Here is a 19851-nt window from a genome sequence, read left to right on the forward strand (position 1 = left end):
ATTTACTACCAAAGATTTTATAGACAATGTTAGACTACATTCATTTAGATTTTTTTTTAACATTCTTACATTCTTTTAGATTTGAAACTCATTTTCAAGTGAATATAAAAGGTAACTTCAGATGAAAAGCAGAAGAGGGAGTTTCATTTTCACTTTCTCTTGAAATATCTTCATACAAAAAATTCCTCAATACTCAGGAAAGATTTAGACTACTTAGGCAAAATGTTATACACGCGCATGCACACACATGCACACACACACATTTTTAAATAACTATAAGAGTTTTGTTATCCAGCATGAGTCTCTCTTTGACCTAATTACCTCAAGGCTAAGAGTTAATTAATCAAAGAACTGTAATAATTTTCCTTAATCTAGATTTTCAGTTAACATTCCCCTGCCCCTTTATTAGACTATTTTCCTGATTCTTAATGTAACATTTTACAGTTTTACTGCGTCTTTTTTGTTTTCTTTTACTATAATATCTACTTCAGATGACTTCCATAAGTAAAAGGTTATAACTCAATCTATTAATCAATAAAACTGTTCAGGGTATGAAATCAGAAATTGTACCTCAAAATCTTTCTATCATTTGGGAAATATCTCTATCTCATTATTTTTAAAAGATATTGTCATTTTTAACCAACACTGCAGTTTTTACCAGAGTCATCAAAGGGTTTTATAGAAGTGCCAATTAGTAGTGTCCCTGAGTAGGTGTTGGAGAATGCTGTATGAAAATGAATGGAATGCAAAACTTTAAAATCATTTCCACAACACCATCTCTCACCTAGATCACTACAAGAGCCTCCTAACTGGTCTCTCTGACTCCATTTTTATCCCCTCCAAATCATTTCCTCACTGCATCCAGTGTTCACGAACGTCACATCTCGCGCAGCAAAAAATCCTTTAACCCTATTTTCTACCACCTTTCCATTTATTATCTCATACCTTCATAGACCTCCCATATCTTCTCACAGAAATCTGCATACCTGGACATTCATCATATTTATAATTAATTACTTATTTAGGAGCCAAGTTTCCTATTTGATTGTGGGCTTGGTGAGAATATAAACCATTTGGTACATTTCAGGGTATCTTCAGGACTTGAGAATACAGACATTCAATATTTCATGAACGATTGACATTAGCTATAATTTAATCCCTAAATTTCCAGTCCCTAGGATGATTTTTACTTTACCATAAACAGAAAATACTGACCTACTCTATGAGGATATATGAACTATAATAAAATACATACAAATTTATAGTCTAGTTAGATAGCATATATTCTCAGTAAGTCAATAATACCTATGTAAGTATAGGACTTAAAAAGTTTTAATAATGTATCAAATTAATTTATCATATTAGGGATGTATTAAATTTTGACTTCAACCTCTACTTTAAGCCAAAATTTGCTATTTGGTTTCAGCTTATGTTCTGGGAAGCCTAAATAGTTAAATGCTTACCTTAATGTCATTTATGGCACCCCTGAAATTATTTATGCATGACCAAAGAATGTATCATCTCATAGGATCTCATTCTAATTAACATTACAAATAACATAAACGAAGCTTATCATTCACATTTATGGTTAATATCTAATAGTTTGATTTCAAATGTATGTAAGCATTCTAAATAGAAAAAAATTTAAGAGAACAGAATAAAATTATAATTCTGAAATTTATAGAGGTGTTTTGGGTACTAACATTCGTAATATTAAACAAAATCTTTTATTTATTTCTTTTAAGCCCATGGCCTTTCAAGGAAAGTTCTATATTTAAGAATATATCTTTACTTGTGACCATTAATTGAAAACAATGTCAACTTAGGTTCATTTCAATATTTCACACAGAGGAAAAACTCCAAAATCACATAAAACAATGTCCATGATAAATCATCTTCCACCTGACATACTAAAAAATACTAAGGAGGGGCCGGCCCGGTGGCTCAGGCGGTTAGAGCTCCATGCTCCTAACTCCGAAGGCTGCCGGTTCGATTCCCACATGGGCCAGTGGGCTCTCAACCACAAGGTTGTCAGTTCAATTCCTCGAGTCCCGCAAGGGATGGTGGGCTCCACCCCCTGCAACTAAGATTGAACACGGCACCTTGAGCTGAGCTGCCGCTGAGCTCCCAGATGGCTCAGTTGATTGGAGGGCGTCCTCTCAACCACAAGGTTGCCAGTTCGACTCCCGCAAGGGATGGTGGGCTGTGCCCCCTGCAACTAGTAACACCAACTGGACCTGGAGCTGAGCTGCGCCCTCCACAACTAAGACTGAAGGGACAGCAACTGAAGCTGAATGACACCCTCCACAACTAAGATTGAAGGGACAACAACTTGACTTGGAAAAAAGTCCTGGAAGTACAAACTGTTCCCCTTCCCCAATAAAATCAGAAAAAACAACAACAACCAAAAAAAAAAAAAATATATATATATATATATATATATATATATATATAAAAAACTAAGGATCACAAGGAAAAGGAAAAGAAATGAGAGAAAATTAAAGTAATCCCTTAAAATATTTCTCATTCACTCATAGTTAAAAGTAACCATTTTCAGTTTTGCAGACATGAATTAGAGTATCTAAGGAATATGGTAGCAGATAACGCTAAGAAATATTGTTACTGTACTATGCAAACATTTAATTTTAAGTACTAATATTAATAACAATTGCATTTTTATATAAAATTTCAGATTTCCTCTCACATGCCAGATGTTAATTATATGAGGGTGATATTCAGATTCAGTCCAATATTAATTTTGATTTGCCACTCATTTACTCTCTCAACAACTCTGAAATACCATCACTATTTTAATACAAGAAAATATACTGAGAGGGCAAGTACACTACTAATGGCTATATAAAAAGTTAAAAAAAAAACCAAGGCTCAGATATCTCACTTATAAAAGTAATTTTGTATTTTAGAATCTGTTTCTGATATTTCATGATCACTTATTGTATCAGTAAGACAGATACTGTGGTAATTTCACTATACACTTGATGTCTATGCATTGTTGCTGTCCTTCCACAATAGCAGTGGGGATAAATGTGAAGTCAGAAATGAAGAACAAGGAAGTTCAAGAATGCATAAAAAAACGCACGCTTTCTAAGAACAAGGAAGACAAAGTTTAACAGATTTTAAATACAGATCCAATCAAGCTCTCCTTTTTGCAATATTTTGAAGTATATAGATATATACAAACATAATCATATGTCATAGGATAAAATATACAACAGAGAAAACAAAAAGCAATGAAAGATTTTACAGTAAATTCGAGAGGGAAGAACCTATTTTTAAACTGTTCAAACTTGAAGATGTGACTGATGAATGCACAAAAGATTTTTCCAAATGGATAGGGAAGATATGTCATTTTTATTTTCCTCTTGTAAGCATATATTACATCAGTTAGATACTTTAAGATAGATTTGTTCCATTCAGGTATTTCTGGCAAACGTAGCTTTTCTACAAAGTCTAAATGAAAGATTCACCTAGATTAGGAAAATTCCTAAAGGATAAATTACAAATGTTAACTTCTAACTCATACAAACTCTCTCCGAAATTCCACTTTAACATCATTTCTTATGTAACTAAAAATTACTAAAAATAATCTCCAGGATATTATATTTACTCTGTTTTTCCAATAATGCTAGCCACTTCCACACACAAACATATACCATCTATAGGCCATTATCAAGCTTGCATTTCTATTATTAAACCTATAGTGACTTACCAATTCTTGGGGTAGAAGTGCTGTTCTGTTCTGCAGGAGATGAAGTACTAAAAGCAGAAATTGGAATTTTCATCTGTATAGGACCTCGGTTATTTGACGGACTGTAGAGTCCTGATGGGCCTACCGTTGGTAAAGAAGTCCTTGTGGCTTGTACAATAGAGTGTGCTGTTGGAACGGCCTGTACCGCGAGTGTTGTTCCTAATGATGCAGCACTGGCAGGAGAGTTCCTTTGAATACTAGAGCTGGGCACAGAAGGAACGTTGTTTGGTTTGGTGGGGTTTGGCAAGGATGGCAAGGACACTGGATTTTTGGTAAGACCACTCACTGTAGGTGGGCTTTGGACAGAAATGAACTCAACGTTGCCAGATGGTTGATTGGTCACTAAAGTCCCTGGATGGCTCTGTAGAAGCTGAGGCTGGGAGGATACCGCAACAGGTACATGCAAAATCACTGGTAAAGGTTGTAAAGAGATTGTAGGTTGGGGATTTCCACTAGGCACCTGCGTAGTTGCAACTACTGTAGCTGTGTTGGGTGCAGGAAGAATTGACGTTGCTGTCAGAGAACCCGAAGTCACTGGAGTCTGTAATTTAGGTTGACTACTGACAACTGTTGGAGGAGTGACAAGAGTGGCTGAAGATACTACAGAAGAAAAAAGAGATCTCAGTTTAAATGGCTATCTTCATTTATCAGGTAGGATAGCAAATACAAATTTTAATGCATTGCAGTAGATATAGTAAAATCCTTCATAATGAAATTTTTTCCAGATATAAGTTCTTGAAATTCTTAGAATTAAATTGGTAGAAGCATTCATTATTGCATCTATGATTGATACATTATAAAAATATCACATAGTTTAAGATTAATATGGAGGACTGCTACCTCATTATCCAAACAATCTCTGAAAACTAATAATCACTTCAGAGTAACTGGAAAAACAACTGAAAACTTACATAGGTATTTTTGAAACTAGACTAAAAACATTATAAATGCTTTAGGACACAGGAAATATATAAACTCAAATAGAAATACTAGTGAGAGTCATCACTGTTGATGACTCTAATAGTGAATAATAGATAAATTTGGTCATGTATTTTATCATTTGGACCAGGTGAAACCTGCATCTGTAGATCAAGTTGTATTGAATTGCCTCGGAAAGCATTTAGAGAGGGAAGGTTGCCTATTGACTCTATTGACATTGTATGATATAGAAAATAGCAGAGTAATGGTGGGAGATGAACTAAGAAATAAGGCAGCTGATACCAAAGACCAGAGAAAATCAAAATGCTGGTCACAGGAGTTTGACAGTAATTTTGGTTCAACTATTTGCATTTATTCTCATTTGAACAGGTTTGAAATAGACGACCAAGTTTCTTTCTCATTGATTTGTAGTTTTTCTTCCAAAATCATAGGCACACTAGAGCAGCAATTCTCAAGGTGATCTGGGGAACATCTGGGAGTTACTGAGACACTTTAGGGGAGGTTGCAATGTCAAAACTATTTTTATAACAATAATAAAACATTGTTTGACTTTTTGACCATGTAGATACTTGCACTGACAGAGTAAAAGCAATGGTGAGTAAAACTTCTGATGCGTCTGCAAAAATCGACATAGTGATACCAAGCTATCACTGCATTCTTCATCACAATATGTTCACAGTAACAAACAAAATCATTTTCACTTAAGAATGTCCATGATGAAGTATTAAATATTAATTTTATTTAACCTCAACCATTTAGTACAGGTATTAATATTCTGTGTGAAGAAATAGGAAGCACACATAAAACATTACTGCTGCATGCCAAAGGAAGAAGGCTGGCTCAAGGAAAACTACTTGTACAATTGAGTTGTAGGCTGAGCTAACAGGCTTTTTCATGGAAGTCCATTTTTACTTGAAAGGTTAACTTACAGGGATACTGTGGTTATTCACACTTGGGTATTTGGCAAATCATTTCTTGAAAATAAACCAAGTAAGCAATCACTTCAAAAAAGAACAACCAACAGTATTTATTGGCAATAATAAAATTTGAGTTTTAAAAACAAAAATTAGAACTTTGGAAAAACTTGTATCTGCCACTAAGAGCATGACAGCTTCCCAAATCTTTAAAAGGCTTTTCTGAGAAGAATCAATAGTGAAATAAGTGAATGTAAATTAAAAAAAATATTAATGAGATGTGTCGACATTTGGAAGATTTAGATAAGTCAGTGAGCTCTTCCCAAATGATCAATAATGGTATTCGTAAAAGATCCATCCAAGTTCAAGACAAATGGATTTTAATGAAAAATTTAGAAAAATTCATTGGTATAGTTTCAGAGCCACTTTGCAACTAACTTTTAATAAACTACTTGACTGTGTCAAAGAAAATATCCACAGTTCTCTAAAAGGGCAAGTACCTTTCTAACCACATATTTGTATGAGGGTCAATTTTCTTCATGTACTTTAACCAAAACAACAAATTGCAACTGATTAAATACAGACATAGATATGAGAAACCAGCTTTTGTAGGCTGTGTTAATGTTTTAAGTGAGACATAAAAGAAATTTATAAAAATATAAGATACTCTTTTCAGTACTTAAGCTTTGCAGTTATTTTTCATTAAAACATGTTATGTGTGTTACAAAACAGGTTTATTATTTTTAAATATTTTAAAAATAGGTTTATTCTTTAAAGTTTTTATTTTAATTTTTACTATAGTAAATATCAATAAATATAACTCCCATAAACAAAAGCTCTTTGGGGGATCTTAATAATTTTTTAACATTATACAGAGACATGGTAACCAGAAAGTCTGAGGACCACTATAGCAAAGATTTGAACTTCCACATTTTCATGTGTGTATGTAATCCTAATGTATAAAATTTTATACATAGCCCTCAATTTTAGATCAATATGCTCAGTTCCTTAGTACATTTCAACCTCAAAAGAATGTGAAAATAAAACCAAAGCCTCCAATTACCAAGAAGATGTATTTCAGTGTTAAAGGATATTATTTACCTGTATTCACAGGGGTTTGAAAGGATGGCGTTGTACTCTCGCTTACATTTCTTTTGGACTCCAGTAACTGTCTCACTGTGCCTACATTTCTATGAAACATATATACACACAAATAGTTAGTCATGGATGTGTTGTTCTAAGGAACATCAGTTTACATATAGACAAAGCATAGGAACAAAGGGTGGCTAGACTTGGGTATTGTAAGTGAATGCACTGAGGTAAAGCTAACCCATAGAACTTCAGAATGCTGGGGTCCATGGCACTAGGGAAGAGTCTTCCTCTTATATTCTAATGTCATCAATACTTTTACCTGAAAACCAAATGTAGATTCTATTATCTGCAGATGTTAGTTTTTATCACCCTGACCAAAACATTTCAATTACTTGAGAGAAAACTATTTAGCACAAGTGATGAAAGAAATCTGTAATAACCAAAGAAAGCCTTATAATAATCAGCAAAATGAATATCTACAGGTGAATAATTATAACAAAGCAAAAAAGAAGGACATATACTTAATCCAGGTTACCACTTATCTCTACACAAATAAGATGACATTCCAAGATTTTTCTGATAAATATAATCAGAACCTTGTTCTCTTATTTTAAAACTTGAGAGACTTATTATTTAAAACAATTGTACACTACTGGTGGAAATGTAAACTGGTGCAGCCACTATGTAAAACAATATGGAGTTTCCTCAAAAAATTAAAAATAGAACTACTGCATGATTCAGCAATTTCACTTCTGGATATTTATCTGAAGAAAACAAAAATATTAATTAGAAAATATCTTTAAAAAAAAAAAAAAAGACAGAAATATCATCTGGCCTAAGGCTCATGGCAGGCCTAGTGTCTATCCCAGCATGTTAGGGAACTGACCCTTGAGCTTTACCTGGTAGACTCAGGAAATGCCAGTCAGTGGGCTGAGTTTGAACAAACTTTCAGGGTGGGTTGAGGGACTACCCGTTTCACTTAGTAACTAAAGCTTCATTGAGAACAGATTACATGATCCAAAGAGAAGTGTTTTCTTTCCTTTTTAGGACAATCAGGGAATTCAGTTGGGAAAAACCCCACAGTGCTGGTGTGGGTGTCTCCCTTCCACGCTCCTGTCCCAGGGGAGAGATGCCAGCCCTGAGCGGTATAATCCTGGAATCTTCCCAGAAGGAGGCAGCATGGAGAGAGAAGCTTGGGGACAAGTTTTTACTGGAGAGAGTTGGTGCTTTCTGCAGCCTGGGGAACCACAGAGAACATAGCCTGACCACATGGGAGACGGTGGGTGGCTGTGGGCTGTGGAGACCACCAAGGGGGGCATATTCCAGCCCCTCTGCAGCACCAAGTTTGGGGGGGACCTCAGCCAGCATCAAAGGAACAGAAGTGAAGATAGTGGCCACCCCGTGGGCCACAGGCCTGGATACTCCCCCATTTTTCTAGCACTGACCTGGCTGAGTTACCCCTTTTGCAGAGGACAACAGGGGATCCCCAAAGTGACTGAGACATTTCCTGCCAGGCGGGTGGGGGGAGGGCCAGTGGGCTTGAAGCAGATTAAAACGGATTTGATCTGCAAGGTACAGCTGCCACCCTAGGTGGCTAATGAGGACTTGAAATGTGGCTTGTGTGGTGGATTTTCACTTAATTTTAACGAATTCAAATGGAAATACCGACACTTGATTCAGTAATTGGAAGAGTTTTAAGTACGTTTGGAACAACCTGGGTAGTGAACTTACTTTTGCAGTTCTAAATTTAGAGTTCAGAATACAGATTAAGTATTTCTAATGAAGATACAGCATTCGAATGGAGATGCTGCTGTAGGTGTGAAATAGTCACTGGAGTTTGGAGACTTGGTATTAAAAAAAAAGAATGTAAACTATCTTATCAACTTTGTAAGCGGGCATTTTCCCGCCAAATCGCGTCATAACGCGGGGCTTTTTTGACATTTTCTCGCCAAAATTAGACTTTCCGTAAAATATTCATATCTTTCGATCTATTTGATATTTTTCTATGAAACTTTCAGTGTTTTAGTTTAAAAAGAGGTCTCTAGTTATTTACTTTGCAAAATTTTTGCCGGTTCCAACTAGAGGTGATATGACGAGTTTACTAGTTTCCCGCAAAAACTGTGTTAATAATTGTATATTGATTAACTGTTGGAGTGACCATCATTTGGATATATTGGGCTAAATAAAATGAAAATGCAAATTTACTCGTTTCCTTTTCCTTTTTTAATATGGCTACTAAAAAATTTAAAATTACATATGTAACTCATGTTATATTTTTATTGGGCAGGGCTGATTTGGGGGAATTAGGAATCAAAGATTAACAAAACAAAAAAGTTTAAGTGGTATTAAGTGATCTTAAGTAGACTGCCAGACATATTTTGTAAAATGGTGGTGGCAGGGGCCAGTGAGAGTTTTCTTTTTTTTTCCCCCTGCTTAACTTAATCCCCAGGAATGTCTGTGATCTGTAAAAAATGTTCTAGAAACAGCAGATCCTTGTCTAGGCTCATCTGCAAAACCCTCAGCTATAGAAAAGACCTGTAAAGCTCATTGGAAAGACTTTTGATCACACTCAGAGTAGAAGCTAGAATTTTCACTATGACCCAAAAGCCCACACTCAATGTTCTGTCCCCTTTTTTTTGTGCTTTGACCTTATCTCACATCTTCTCCCCATCCCTCATGCCTGCCCCAGCTGCCTCCTTGCTGCTTCTTAGGGGGGGGCGAGGGGGGGATGCAATAGCTGGCTAGAGCATGATGCTAATAACACCAAGGTTGCTGGTTGCGCCCTCCTTAAAAAAAAAAAAAAAAAAAAAAAAGGTATATATGCATGCCCATTTCATTGCAGCATTGTTTAGATTAGCCAACATATGGAAACAACCTAAGTGTTCATCAATAGATGCATGGATAAATAAACTTTTACACACACACACACACACACACACACACACACACACAGGAATATTATTTAGCCGTAAATAAAGAGTAAAATCCTTCCATTTGCACCAACATGAATGGACCTTGACAGCATTGTACTAAATGAAATAAGTCAGACAAAGAAAGACAAAGACTATATGATCTCTCTTATATGAGGAATCCAAAAGAAAAACAAAAGTATAAGGGTGGCTGGTTAGCTCAGTTGGTTAGAGCGCTGTACTCTTAACAACAAGGTTGCCGGTCCGATCCCCACATGGGCCACTGTGAGCTGTGCCCTTTACAACTAAATTGAAACAACTGTTTGACTTGGAGCTGATGGGTCCTAGAAAAAGACATTTAAATAAATAAAAAGTTTTTTAAAAAAAAGTATACAGAGAACAGATTGGTGGTTGCCAGAGGTAGGGGTTAGGGAGTGGAAACTATATTTTGTTTTCTGTTTTTAGTCTAAATAAACTGAACTTAGAAAGAAAAAAACACCAGAGAGGCAGAAAAAAAGGAGAAGATAAAAAAACAACTTGACAAATAGACTTTATAATTCTCACCTGTAGGGCACATTGTTACTGCTGTTGACATCAACTACAGACTTTCCTGGTGCTACAGGTACAGGTGGGTTTGGTGGATTCTGAGGGAGAAAAAAAATACAATGTTAAAATAAAACCCAATATTCAACGAAACTTTAAAAATAAGACGTTAAATACTATATCAAAAAATTATCTATTACTTCTATAATGTAGTAAAAAAATTACCAGTTGAGACAAAAATCTGAATCTTATAATTACCACTTGAAACAACTGCTTATCAGATGAAAGATTAATATAATAATTACTATAACTCAGTTTTTTGGGATGAGTAAATAAAGAATTTGAAAATGGCTTACATACTGTAAGGGTTCAATAAATATTAACAATAAAATATAAACAATAAACCAGATACAATCACTCAATAAATATCTAATGAATGCCTACTATATACTTGGTATAGCAGGCACCAAATTACCATCAGAAACTCAACAATGTACATATTTACTCTTCCCAAGAAGTAGTGGATTATCAATTAAGTGGCAGCTTAGGTGGTCAAATACCAAAATTCTCAAATCAAAATTATGTTTATGATTTTTGTTTAAAAATCACTTGCCACTATGTGACATAATTTCATAAAAATGTCTCGATTCTAAATTCAAGTATCAACTAATTTCAGCCTTTTCCCCAAAAAAACAGGAAATATAGAAATAAATTCTAATATCTACATGTTAATTATTATTTGGGTCTCCATCGGTGATAACACTATCATTATGTATTTCTTCAATTAGGAAAAACAAAGTAACTCCCCTCAAGATTTGTATTACATGTTAAAGCAAAGGTGATTTAAGTGCTTAGGATCACATCAAGCAGATGCCACTAAGCACTCTTCCCTTCACATCAACAAATACATTCTGCTGTTTTTATAGGATAAAAGGATAATTTTAACCAACCAGTATAGGGCTGTATAATTTATTTGTGTAGAACAAAAGATAGAATTAAGATAAACTGCTCTAAAGGTGCGTAAAATCTGATTGTAAACACAAAAGACATTTTGAACAAATAGAAAAAGTTAAAGTAATAGTGTAGTGCCAATTAAAAAACTTTAAAAAAAGTGTTTTGGGGAAAGAAATATATCTTCAAATAGGCCTTTGAGTAATTAGTACACTCAGAATAGTTCAGAGGCAGATAAATAACATCTCAGGAAGAAAAACAGAAAAAGGAGGAGTAAAAACAAAATAAATAAATACAACTGGCTTAGAACATAGAATGTAGTTATCAGAGCACATTAAGCACCACAGTGTGGTGACATCAGCAAGATGGCAGACTAGGAGCTCCATATCCCCCTTCCCTCACAGAGACAATGACTTAACAATATACAGTCCAAATTCCTTTGTGAGAATTCCAGAAACCAGGTTACAGCATCCCAAGCAAGAGCAAGGCCAAGAGGAGGTACACTATAGTGGGGAGGAAGCTCTATTGCACTTACATGCCATACCTCATCCCCTCCCAACACAGTGTGGCACAATCAAGAGAAAATTCCACACTGTAGCTTTTCTTTCAGGAAAGATAAAGAAGAATGGAACTTGCATGTAACATTTTGACTTTTCAGGAAACTGCCCAAGGCACTGGTTTTTGTCTCACCTGATTTGGAGGAAGTGGGACACACTGAGTATCTGGGGGCTAGATGAAAGCAGAGGCATGATTTTCAGCTTGGTACAGCAACAGAAAAATTACAGTAACACCGACAGACAGCAGGAGGATTTCCAAAATCATGGCTTACAAAACCATGATTGCAATATGGAAGACAAATACCAGGAGGAGTTCCCAGGTAGAAACAGACAAACCACTTCAGATGGCAAATTACGTGCACAAGCTCAGAGAAGATAAATCTTTAGAAAACATTCAAACCTTTTCTAAGGATTTATCTACCCAGGTTTATCTACCTGGGTTGACTAGGTAAGGTCTTCCTCTGTACAAAGATATTCTGAAAAGACGGGGAAAGGTGGCTGTTTTTCCAAATGCCCAAATTTTAACAAAGATAGGTAGATGTACAGAGAAACAGGGAAATATGGCCCAATCAAAGAAATAAATCTCCAGGGACTAATTCTAAAGAAACAGAGAGCTATGAATCACCAAACAAAGAATTTTTAAAAACCAACATTAAGATGTTCAATGACATAAAAGAGACTATAGAAAGAAAAGTAAATGAAATTAGGAAAATGATGCACAAAGAAAATAAGAACATTAACAAAGAGAAAATTTAAAATAGAACAGACAGAAATCCTAGAGCTAAAGAATACAATTGGACTGAAAAATTGAACTACAGGCAGTCAACACCAAACTGCATTGAGGAGAATAAGGAATTAGTGAACTTGAAGCAAAGCTATTTGAAATTATTGAGTTAATGGAGCAAAAAGAAAAAAGAATAAAAAAGAACATAGGGGATTTATGAGATGCAGTCTAATGAACCAATACATGAATATAGGAGTCCAAAAATGAGAAGAGAGAAAATGTGCAGAAAGCCTACTTGAATAATGGCTAAAAACTTCTCAAATTTGAGGAATTAAATTGATATACAAATTCAAAAAGCTCAAAAAACTCCAACAAGGTTAACTCAGAGAGACCTATACTGAGAAACATTCAAACTGTCAAAGTCACAGATAAAAGAATTTCAAAAGTAGTATTAGAAAGGCAACCCACCACATTCAAGGTAACTCCCATATCAGTGGTTTTCTCAGCAGAAACCTAGCAGGCAAAAAGGCAGTATGATATATTCAAAGCACTGAAAGAAAAACACTGCCAAGCAAGAATATTATTTCCAGCAGAACATTCATTCAAAAATTAAGGTGAAATTAAGACTTTCCCAGAAATAGAAAGCTGGGGAGTTCATCACCATCAGATCTGCCATACAAGAAATGCTAAAAGGAGTCCTTCAAGTTAAAATGAAAGGACAAAAGACAGCAACTTCAAAGCATAATAAAATATGAAATTCTCTGGTAAAGGTAAGTACACAAATACAGAATTCTGCATTACTGTGAAGTTGGTGCAGAAATCATATTTAATTTTGGTATAGCATTTAAGCATAAAAATAATTAAATCTAGGGTAAAAGATATACAAAGTAAAAAGACATAATGTACAACATCAATAACAAAGTGGTAAGATGTAAAGAGTAGAGTTCTTCTATGTGATTGAAGTTGTTACCAGTTTAAAATAGTTGTAACTTTAAGATAATTCATGTAATTCCCAGGGTAACCTCAAAGAAAATACTTATAGAACATACAGAAAAGAAAATGAGAAAGGAATTAAAGAAAAAAAGCAATGAAACACAGGAAATAAGCAAGAAAGGAAAAGAGAGCCAAAACACCTCTAAGACAAATAGAAAATAATTAACAAAATGATAGTAAGTGCTCTCTACACCAATTACTTTAAAACCAAATGGGTTAAATTCTCCGAAGAATGACATACATTAGCTTAACGGATATAGAAACAAAATCCTGCTATACGCTGTCAACAACTGACACACTTTAGATTTAAAGACACAAACAGGCCAAAAGTAAAAGGATGGAAAAAGACATTCCATTCAAATGATAACCAAAAGACAGTAGAGGTGACCATACTTAAGACAAATGATATTTTAAGTAAAAAACAATCACAAGAGACAAAGAAGGGCATTATATTAATAAAAGGGTCAATTAACCAGACATAACACTTATAACTATGTATGCAAATAACATCAAAGCCCTCAAATATATGATGCAAACATTGACAGAAATGAATACATTGCAACAAAATTAATACTAGTAGTCTTCAATATATTCTATATAATGGATAGATAGATAATCCAGACAGAAAATCAATAAGGAAACAACAGAAATGAACAATACTATGGACCAAATGGACCAAACAGACATATGCAGAAATTTTCACCCAACAGCAGAAGAATACACATTTTTCTCAAGTACACATTGCGGTCAGAAAGGATATTTGATATTCTCCTGGATAGATCATATACAAGGTCACAAAATGAGCCTTAACAAATTTAAAAAGATGAAAATCATATCAAGTATCCTTTCTGACCACAATGGAATAAAACTAGAAACAGCAAAAGGAAAATGGAAAAGTCACAAATATGTGGAAATTTAAAAAGACTTAAAAACACTGCAGGTAAAATAAAATATCACAAAGGATATTAGAAAATATCTTGAGACAAATGAAAACAAAAACACAACATATCAAATATATGGGAAAATTAATGCAGCAAAAGTAGTACTAAGAGGAAAGTTTAAAGCACTAAATGCTTACATTAAAAAAGACCTTAAGTCAACAATCTAACTTTATACTTCAAAGAACTAGAAAAAGAAAAACATACTAAACTCAAAGTTAGAAAGAAGGAAGTAAGTTACAGCAGAAACAAATAAAAGAGAACAAAAAATTCAATAGAAAAAAAAATGAACGAAACTAAGAGTTGGAATCTTAACATACCAACAAAATTCAAAAAACTTACATAGATATCTAAGAAAAAAAGAGAAGACATAAATACATAAAATCACAAATAAGAGGCATTACAACTGATGCCATGGAAACAAAAACAATCGTGAGAGACTACTGCAAGCAATTATATGCCAACAAATTGGATACCTAGAAAAAATGGATAAATTCCTAGAAATATACAACCTACCAAGAATGAATCAGGCTAATATCCCTGATAAACACAGATGCAAAAATCATCAACACACTTCCTGATTTCAAAAATCCTCAACACACAGCTACAGTAATCAAAACAGTGTGGTACTACCACAAAGACAGGCATGTAGACAAATGGAATAGAGAGAGCTGAGAAATAAAATCTCACATATTTGGACAAATGATCTTTTGACAAGGGAGCCAAGGCTACACAGTAGAGAAAAGAAAGTCTTTCAACAAATGGTGTTAAAACTGAATATCCAACTGCAAAAAATTGAATTGGATCATTACACCATACACAAAAATTAATTCAAAATGGATTAAAGACCTAAAGACGTAAAACTATAAAATACCTAGAAGAAAATAAAGGTGGTGGTGGAGGGTGCGAAGCTTCATGACTCTGGGTTTGGCAATAATTTTTTGGATACAACATCAGAAGCACATACAACAAAAGTAAATATAGACAAAGGAGAATACATCCAACTTAAAAACTTCACGTCAAAGGTAATATTTAACAGAATGAAAAGGAAACTTAGGAATGGAAGGAAATAATTGCAAATCATACTGATAAGGGGTTAATATCTATAATACATAAAGACCTCCTACAACTTAACAACTGAAAAATCAGGTAACTTGATTAAAAACTAGGCAAAGGATCTGAACAGATATTTCTCCAAAAAAGGTATGCAAACAGGCCAACAAGCCTATTGATCATTGACCAATGATCAATATCATTAATCATTAGAGAAATGCAAATCAAAACCACAATTAGCTGGGGTGGCTGGTTAGCTCAGTTGGACAGAGCATGGTGCTAATAACACCAAGGTTGCCGGTTCAATCATGGGCCATTGTGAGCTGTGCCCTCCTCAAAAAAGAAAAAGAAAAAAAAAAAAAAAACCACACACACACAATGAGATACAACCTCACATATGTGACAGGATAGCCACTATCACAAAACAGAAAATAACAATTGTTGGCAAGACGTGGAAAAATTGGAACCCTTGTTCCCAGCTGGTGGAAACAGAAAGTGGTGTGGCCACTGTAGAAAACACTATGGAGGCTCCTCAGAAAAACTAAAAATAGAATTACCATATGATCCAGCAATTTCACTTTTGGATATATACCAAAAAGACTAGAAACCAGGATCTCAAAGAGATACATACATGCACATCAATGTTCACTGCAGCATTATTCACAAGAGCCAGAGAATGAAAGCAGCCCAAATATCCATCAATAAATGAATGGATAAAGAAAATGTGGTATATACATATAATGAAATACTATCCAGCCTTAAAAAAGAAAATTCTGTCACATGCTACAACACATGAAATCCGAGGGCATTTTGCCCAGTGAAATAAGATGATCACAAAAAAAAAGAAAACACAAAACAAATATTGAATGATTTCACTTACAAGACATCTAGAGCAGTCAAAGTCATATAAATAGAAAGTACAATGATGGTTGCCAGGGGTTAAGGGTAGGGGGAAATGAGTGTTGTTGTTCCATGAGTATGGAGTTTCAGTTTTGCAAGATGAAAAAGCTCTAGTGATCTGTTACTCAACAACGTTAATATAGTTAACACTACTGAACGGTTGAATTTAAAATGGTACATTTTATGTTATGTTTCCACAATTAAAATAAAAAAAATTTTTTAATAAAAAATATTAAAATGCAGGAACTTAGATTTAATCTAAAATTTGACTGAGAATCAATTATGTCATTGTTTTTCATAGATAAAAGATGACAAATATCTTGACATTTCTCTTACACTAAGAACTAGAAATGATGAAAGTTAGAGATATCAGTCATAAGGCTGTAGATTAGATTATTAATGTGATCTTAATAGCAAACAGACATGAAAGAACAAAATTCTTGAGATTTCTATGAATCTCACTCACAAGAAGAACATACTAACAATAATGGGTAGAAAGATGTCGAAGTTTTAAAATTTAAAATTGGCCTTGTCTACAAGTTAATCTAAGGAAGAAACAAAATTTGAAAGATTGAAGACTGCCTTAACATTTTTCTTCTAGCACAACACACTCTAACTGTTCAAATTAATCTTTTCCAATCTTCAGGAATTACATATTTTTTTATTGTTCCTTGTTTCCATACTACATACAGCTCTCCAAAACAAGCCTTTCAGGAATTGTAACATTTTCATCTGTATTCCTTCAAGTCTCTGCTTACTGCCATTCACTAAATAAACAAGAACTGAGAAGAAATCTGACAAGCACAAACACTGGAAAACTACCCAAGCTCAGACACAATGAAGAAAGGGAAAAAATGAAAATTCATACTGACAAAATTATGAAAAAATTTCAAAGCCTGACGTTTGGTTCAAGCATAACAAATACAAATGGCTTAAAAAAGGTTTATACCAATTTTCTAATATAATAGCTTATTTTTACACTATGACAAGGAAACAAAGTTTAAAATGCCAAGTTTACAATCAGATAATTACATAATTGAAGAAAACTATAATTTAAAAAAACTTTGGATATGGCCAAATGAGGATTCATGAGATTTGTCTGCATGGAACAACGATAAAAATCAACTGTAAGTTGCTCAAGAAAAAAAGAGAAACCAGTTTAAAAAGTTAAGTAAAAACAACACAGACATGGAAAACAGGTTAGCAGTTACCAGGGGACAGGGAGTGGGTTGGGGGTGGAACGAACAAAGTAAGGTTGAAACTATTAAAGGGCAGCATGAGGGAGTCCCTTTATGGTGATGGAACAGTTCTATATCTTGTGGTGGACTCAAATCTGTACATGTATCAAATTATGTAGAGCTAAACACACACACACACACACACACACACACACACACACACACACACAATAGAGTCATGTAAAAATTGGGGGAAAGTGATAGGGTCCATAATCTAATGAACAGAATTGTACCAATTCCCTAGTTATGATATTGTACTGCAGTTATGTAACATTTCACCATTGGGGGAAGCTGCGTGAAGGGTTCATAGAAGTCTATGTACAAGGTCCAATAATTAAGTTTGCGAACTCATCCTAGAAAAAGTGCCACATACATTGATGAATATGACTACAGTCACCTACGAAGTGCTCCCCTTGGGAAGCTATGCACTGACGCCAGCATCTAGTCCACCCTTCAAAGCAATTCTGGAACTCTTTCTGGAATGGTCTTCAGAGCTCTCCTCGTACTACCCTTGATGTCCTGAATGTCATCAAAGTGTCTTCCTTTCAATATTTCCTTTTTCTTCAGGTAAAGAAAGAAGTCACTGGCAGTCAGATCAGATGAGTAGGGAGGGTGTTCCAATACAGTTATTTGTTTACTGGCTAAAAACTCCTTCACAGACAGTGCCGTGTGAGGGGGTGCATTGTCATGATGCAAAAGCCATGAATTGCTGGTGAAAAGCTCAGGTCGTTTTTGTCCAACTTTTTCATGCAGCCTTTTCAGCACTTCCAAATAGTAAATTTGGTTAACTGTCCAGTTGGTATAAATTCATAACGAATAATCCCTCTGCTATCAAAAAGGGTTAACAACATCATTTTGACTATTGATCTGGACTGATGGAAATTTTTTGGTTGTGAAGAATTGGCTGACTTCCACTGTGCGTTGTATTGGTACACCCATGTTTCATCAAACAGTGATAACATGGCCCAAAATATCGTCTTGCTTCTCCAAAAGGTCTTGGTAAACTTCGACTCTCCTTTGCTTTTGTTCATCGGTAAACTCCTTCAGAACCATTTCTGCACAGACCTTTCTCATACCAAGATTTTCAATTAAGATTTTCCTAACTATTTCTATATCGATGTTTACTTGGTCTGCTATGATTCTCAAAGTCAGCCGATGATTTTGACACATAATTCATCGAATTTTTGCAATGTTTTCGTCAGTTCTGCTCATTACTGGTTGCCCTGACCTCTCTTCATTAGTGATGCGTTCCCTCCCCTCAAAAAAACGTTTAATCCATTTGTACACTGCTGTTTTCTTCATGGCATTATCCCCATAAACTTGGACTAACATGTCCCTGACTTCACTTCTACTCTTGCCAAGTTTAACAAGAAAGTTAATGTTTGTTTGTTGCTGTAATTCCAGTTCAGATATTCTCGCAACAGCACACAAAAACACGCAACAATAATGAAGGCTACTCAGCAAGACACAGCCACATGTTGACACAAACACAGCTGTGAGACACTGATATACCAAGATTATGAAACCTTATCGAGCTGTTTGTACAGTGCTGCCAATGTAAGCGCACGGTGGCAAGTTCGCAAACTTAATTGTTAGACCTTGTACAACTATGTAGTTTTGCAACTTCCCAAGTGTCCATAATTGTTTCACAATAAATTTTTTAAAGTAAAGAAAATATCAAAATGATTCAAGCTAGAAAAATCCTATAGAAATAATAATTACTACTGAAATAAATATTATTGGCAATTTACATGTGCCAGACAATGGTGGTATCAGGACACAAAGAAATTTAACTTACTCAAATGAGGAAAAAGTTAAGAGGAGGAGAAAGAAATCCAACTGAAAACTATAATGTGACATACAAACATTTATTAAAAATATGTACTACAGAGTAACTATGGAATCAAAATGTGAAGCTAGGCCATAGACTAGAGTTTATGCTATGGTACGCGATTGTCTGGACTTAACTATTAATACATAGAGTAAGAAAGAAGAGGCGAACAGGGCTACTGGAGGTAGTGGATACTAATATACTTTGGAGGAAATGATAAGAGAATAGACTAGGACACTGGCAAGAACGTAAAAAGAAAGAAACATGGAAGACAAATCCCAAAAAATGTAATTTTAAAGATGGATAGAAAATACAGCTGCAAGAATGCCATAACATAAAATTCATTAATATAAGTGTTGAAATATGAAAACATTATTTGAGGATTAAGAAATGGTTAATAATTAGTTATAGAGCCACAGGGCTAGAAACATACAGGCAGTGTAGTATGAAAGCAAATTTCAGATCAGTAATAAAGGAAGTTTCCTCCTAACTCAGCATTT

The 19851-nt window shown here is 34.6% G+C and overlaps 1 protein-coding gene across 4 annotated transcripts in view; it reads right to left on the reverse strand.

Annotated features, from left to right (window-relative positions):
• The window catches only part of ATF7IP (activating transcription factor 7 interacting protein), a 115387-nt gene that overhangs the window by 23507 nt on the left and 72029 nt on the right, over positions 1-19851 (reverse strand). For all 4 annotated transcript variants that reach the window (XM_019744727.2, XM_019744729.2, XM_019744728.2 and 1 more), the window contains exons 7-9: positions 10188-10267; positions 6724-6812; positions 3731-4369 (exon numbers count right to left, since the gene is read on the reverse strand). In XM_019744727.2, the coding sequence (XP_019600286.2) occupies positions 3731-4369; positions 6724-6812; positions 10188-10267 (808 nt within the window). The remainder of the gene's footprint in view (positions 1-3730; positions 4370-6723; positions 6813-10187; positions 10268-19851) is intronic.

Source organism: Rhinolophus sinicus, linkage group LG02 (assembly GCF_036562045.2).
Source record: "Rhinolophus sinicus isolate RSC01 linkage group LG02, ASM3656204v1, whole genome shotgun sequence".
Classification (NCBI taxonomy): domain Eukaryota; kingdom Metazoa; phylum Chordata; class Mammalia; order Chiroptera; family Rhinolophidae; genus Rhinolophus; species Rhinolophus sinicus.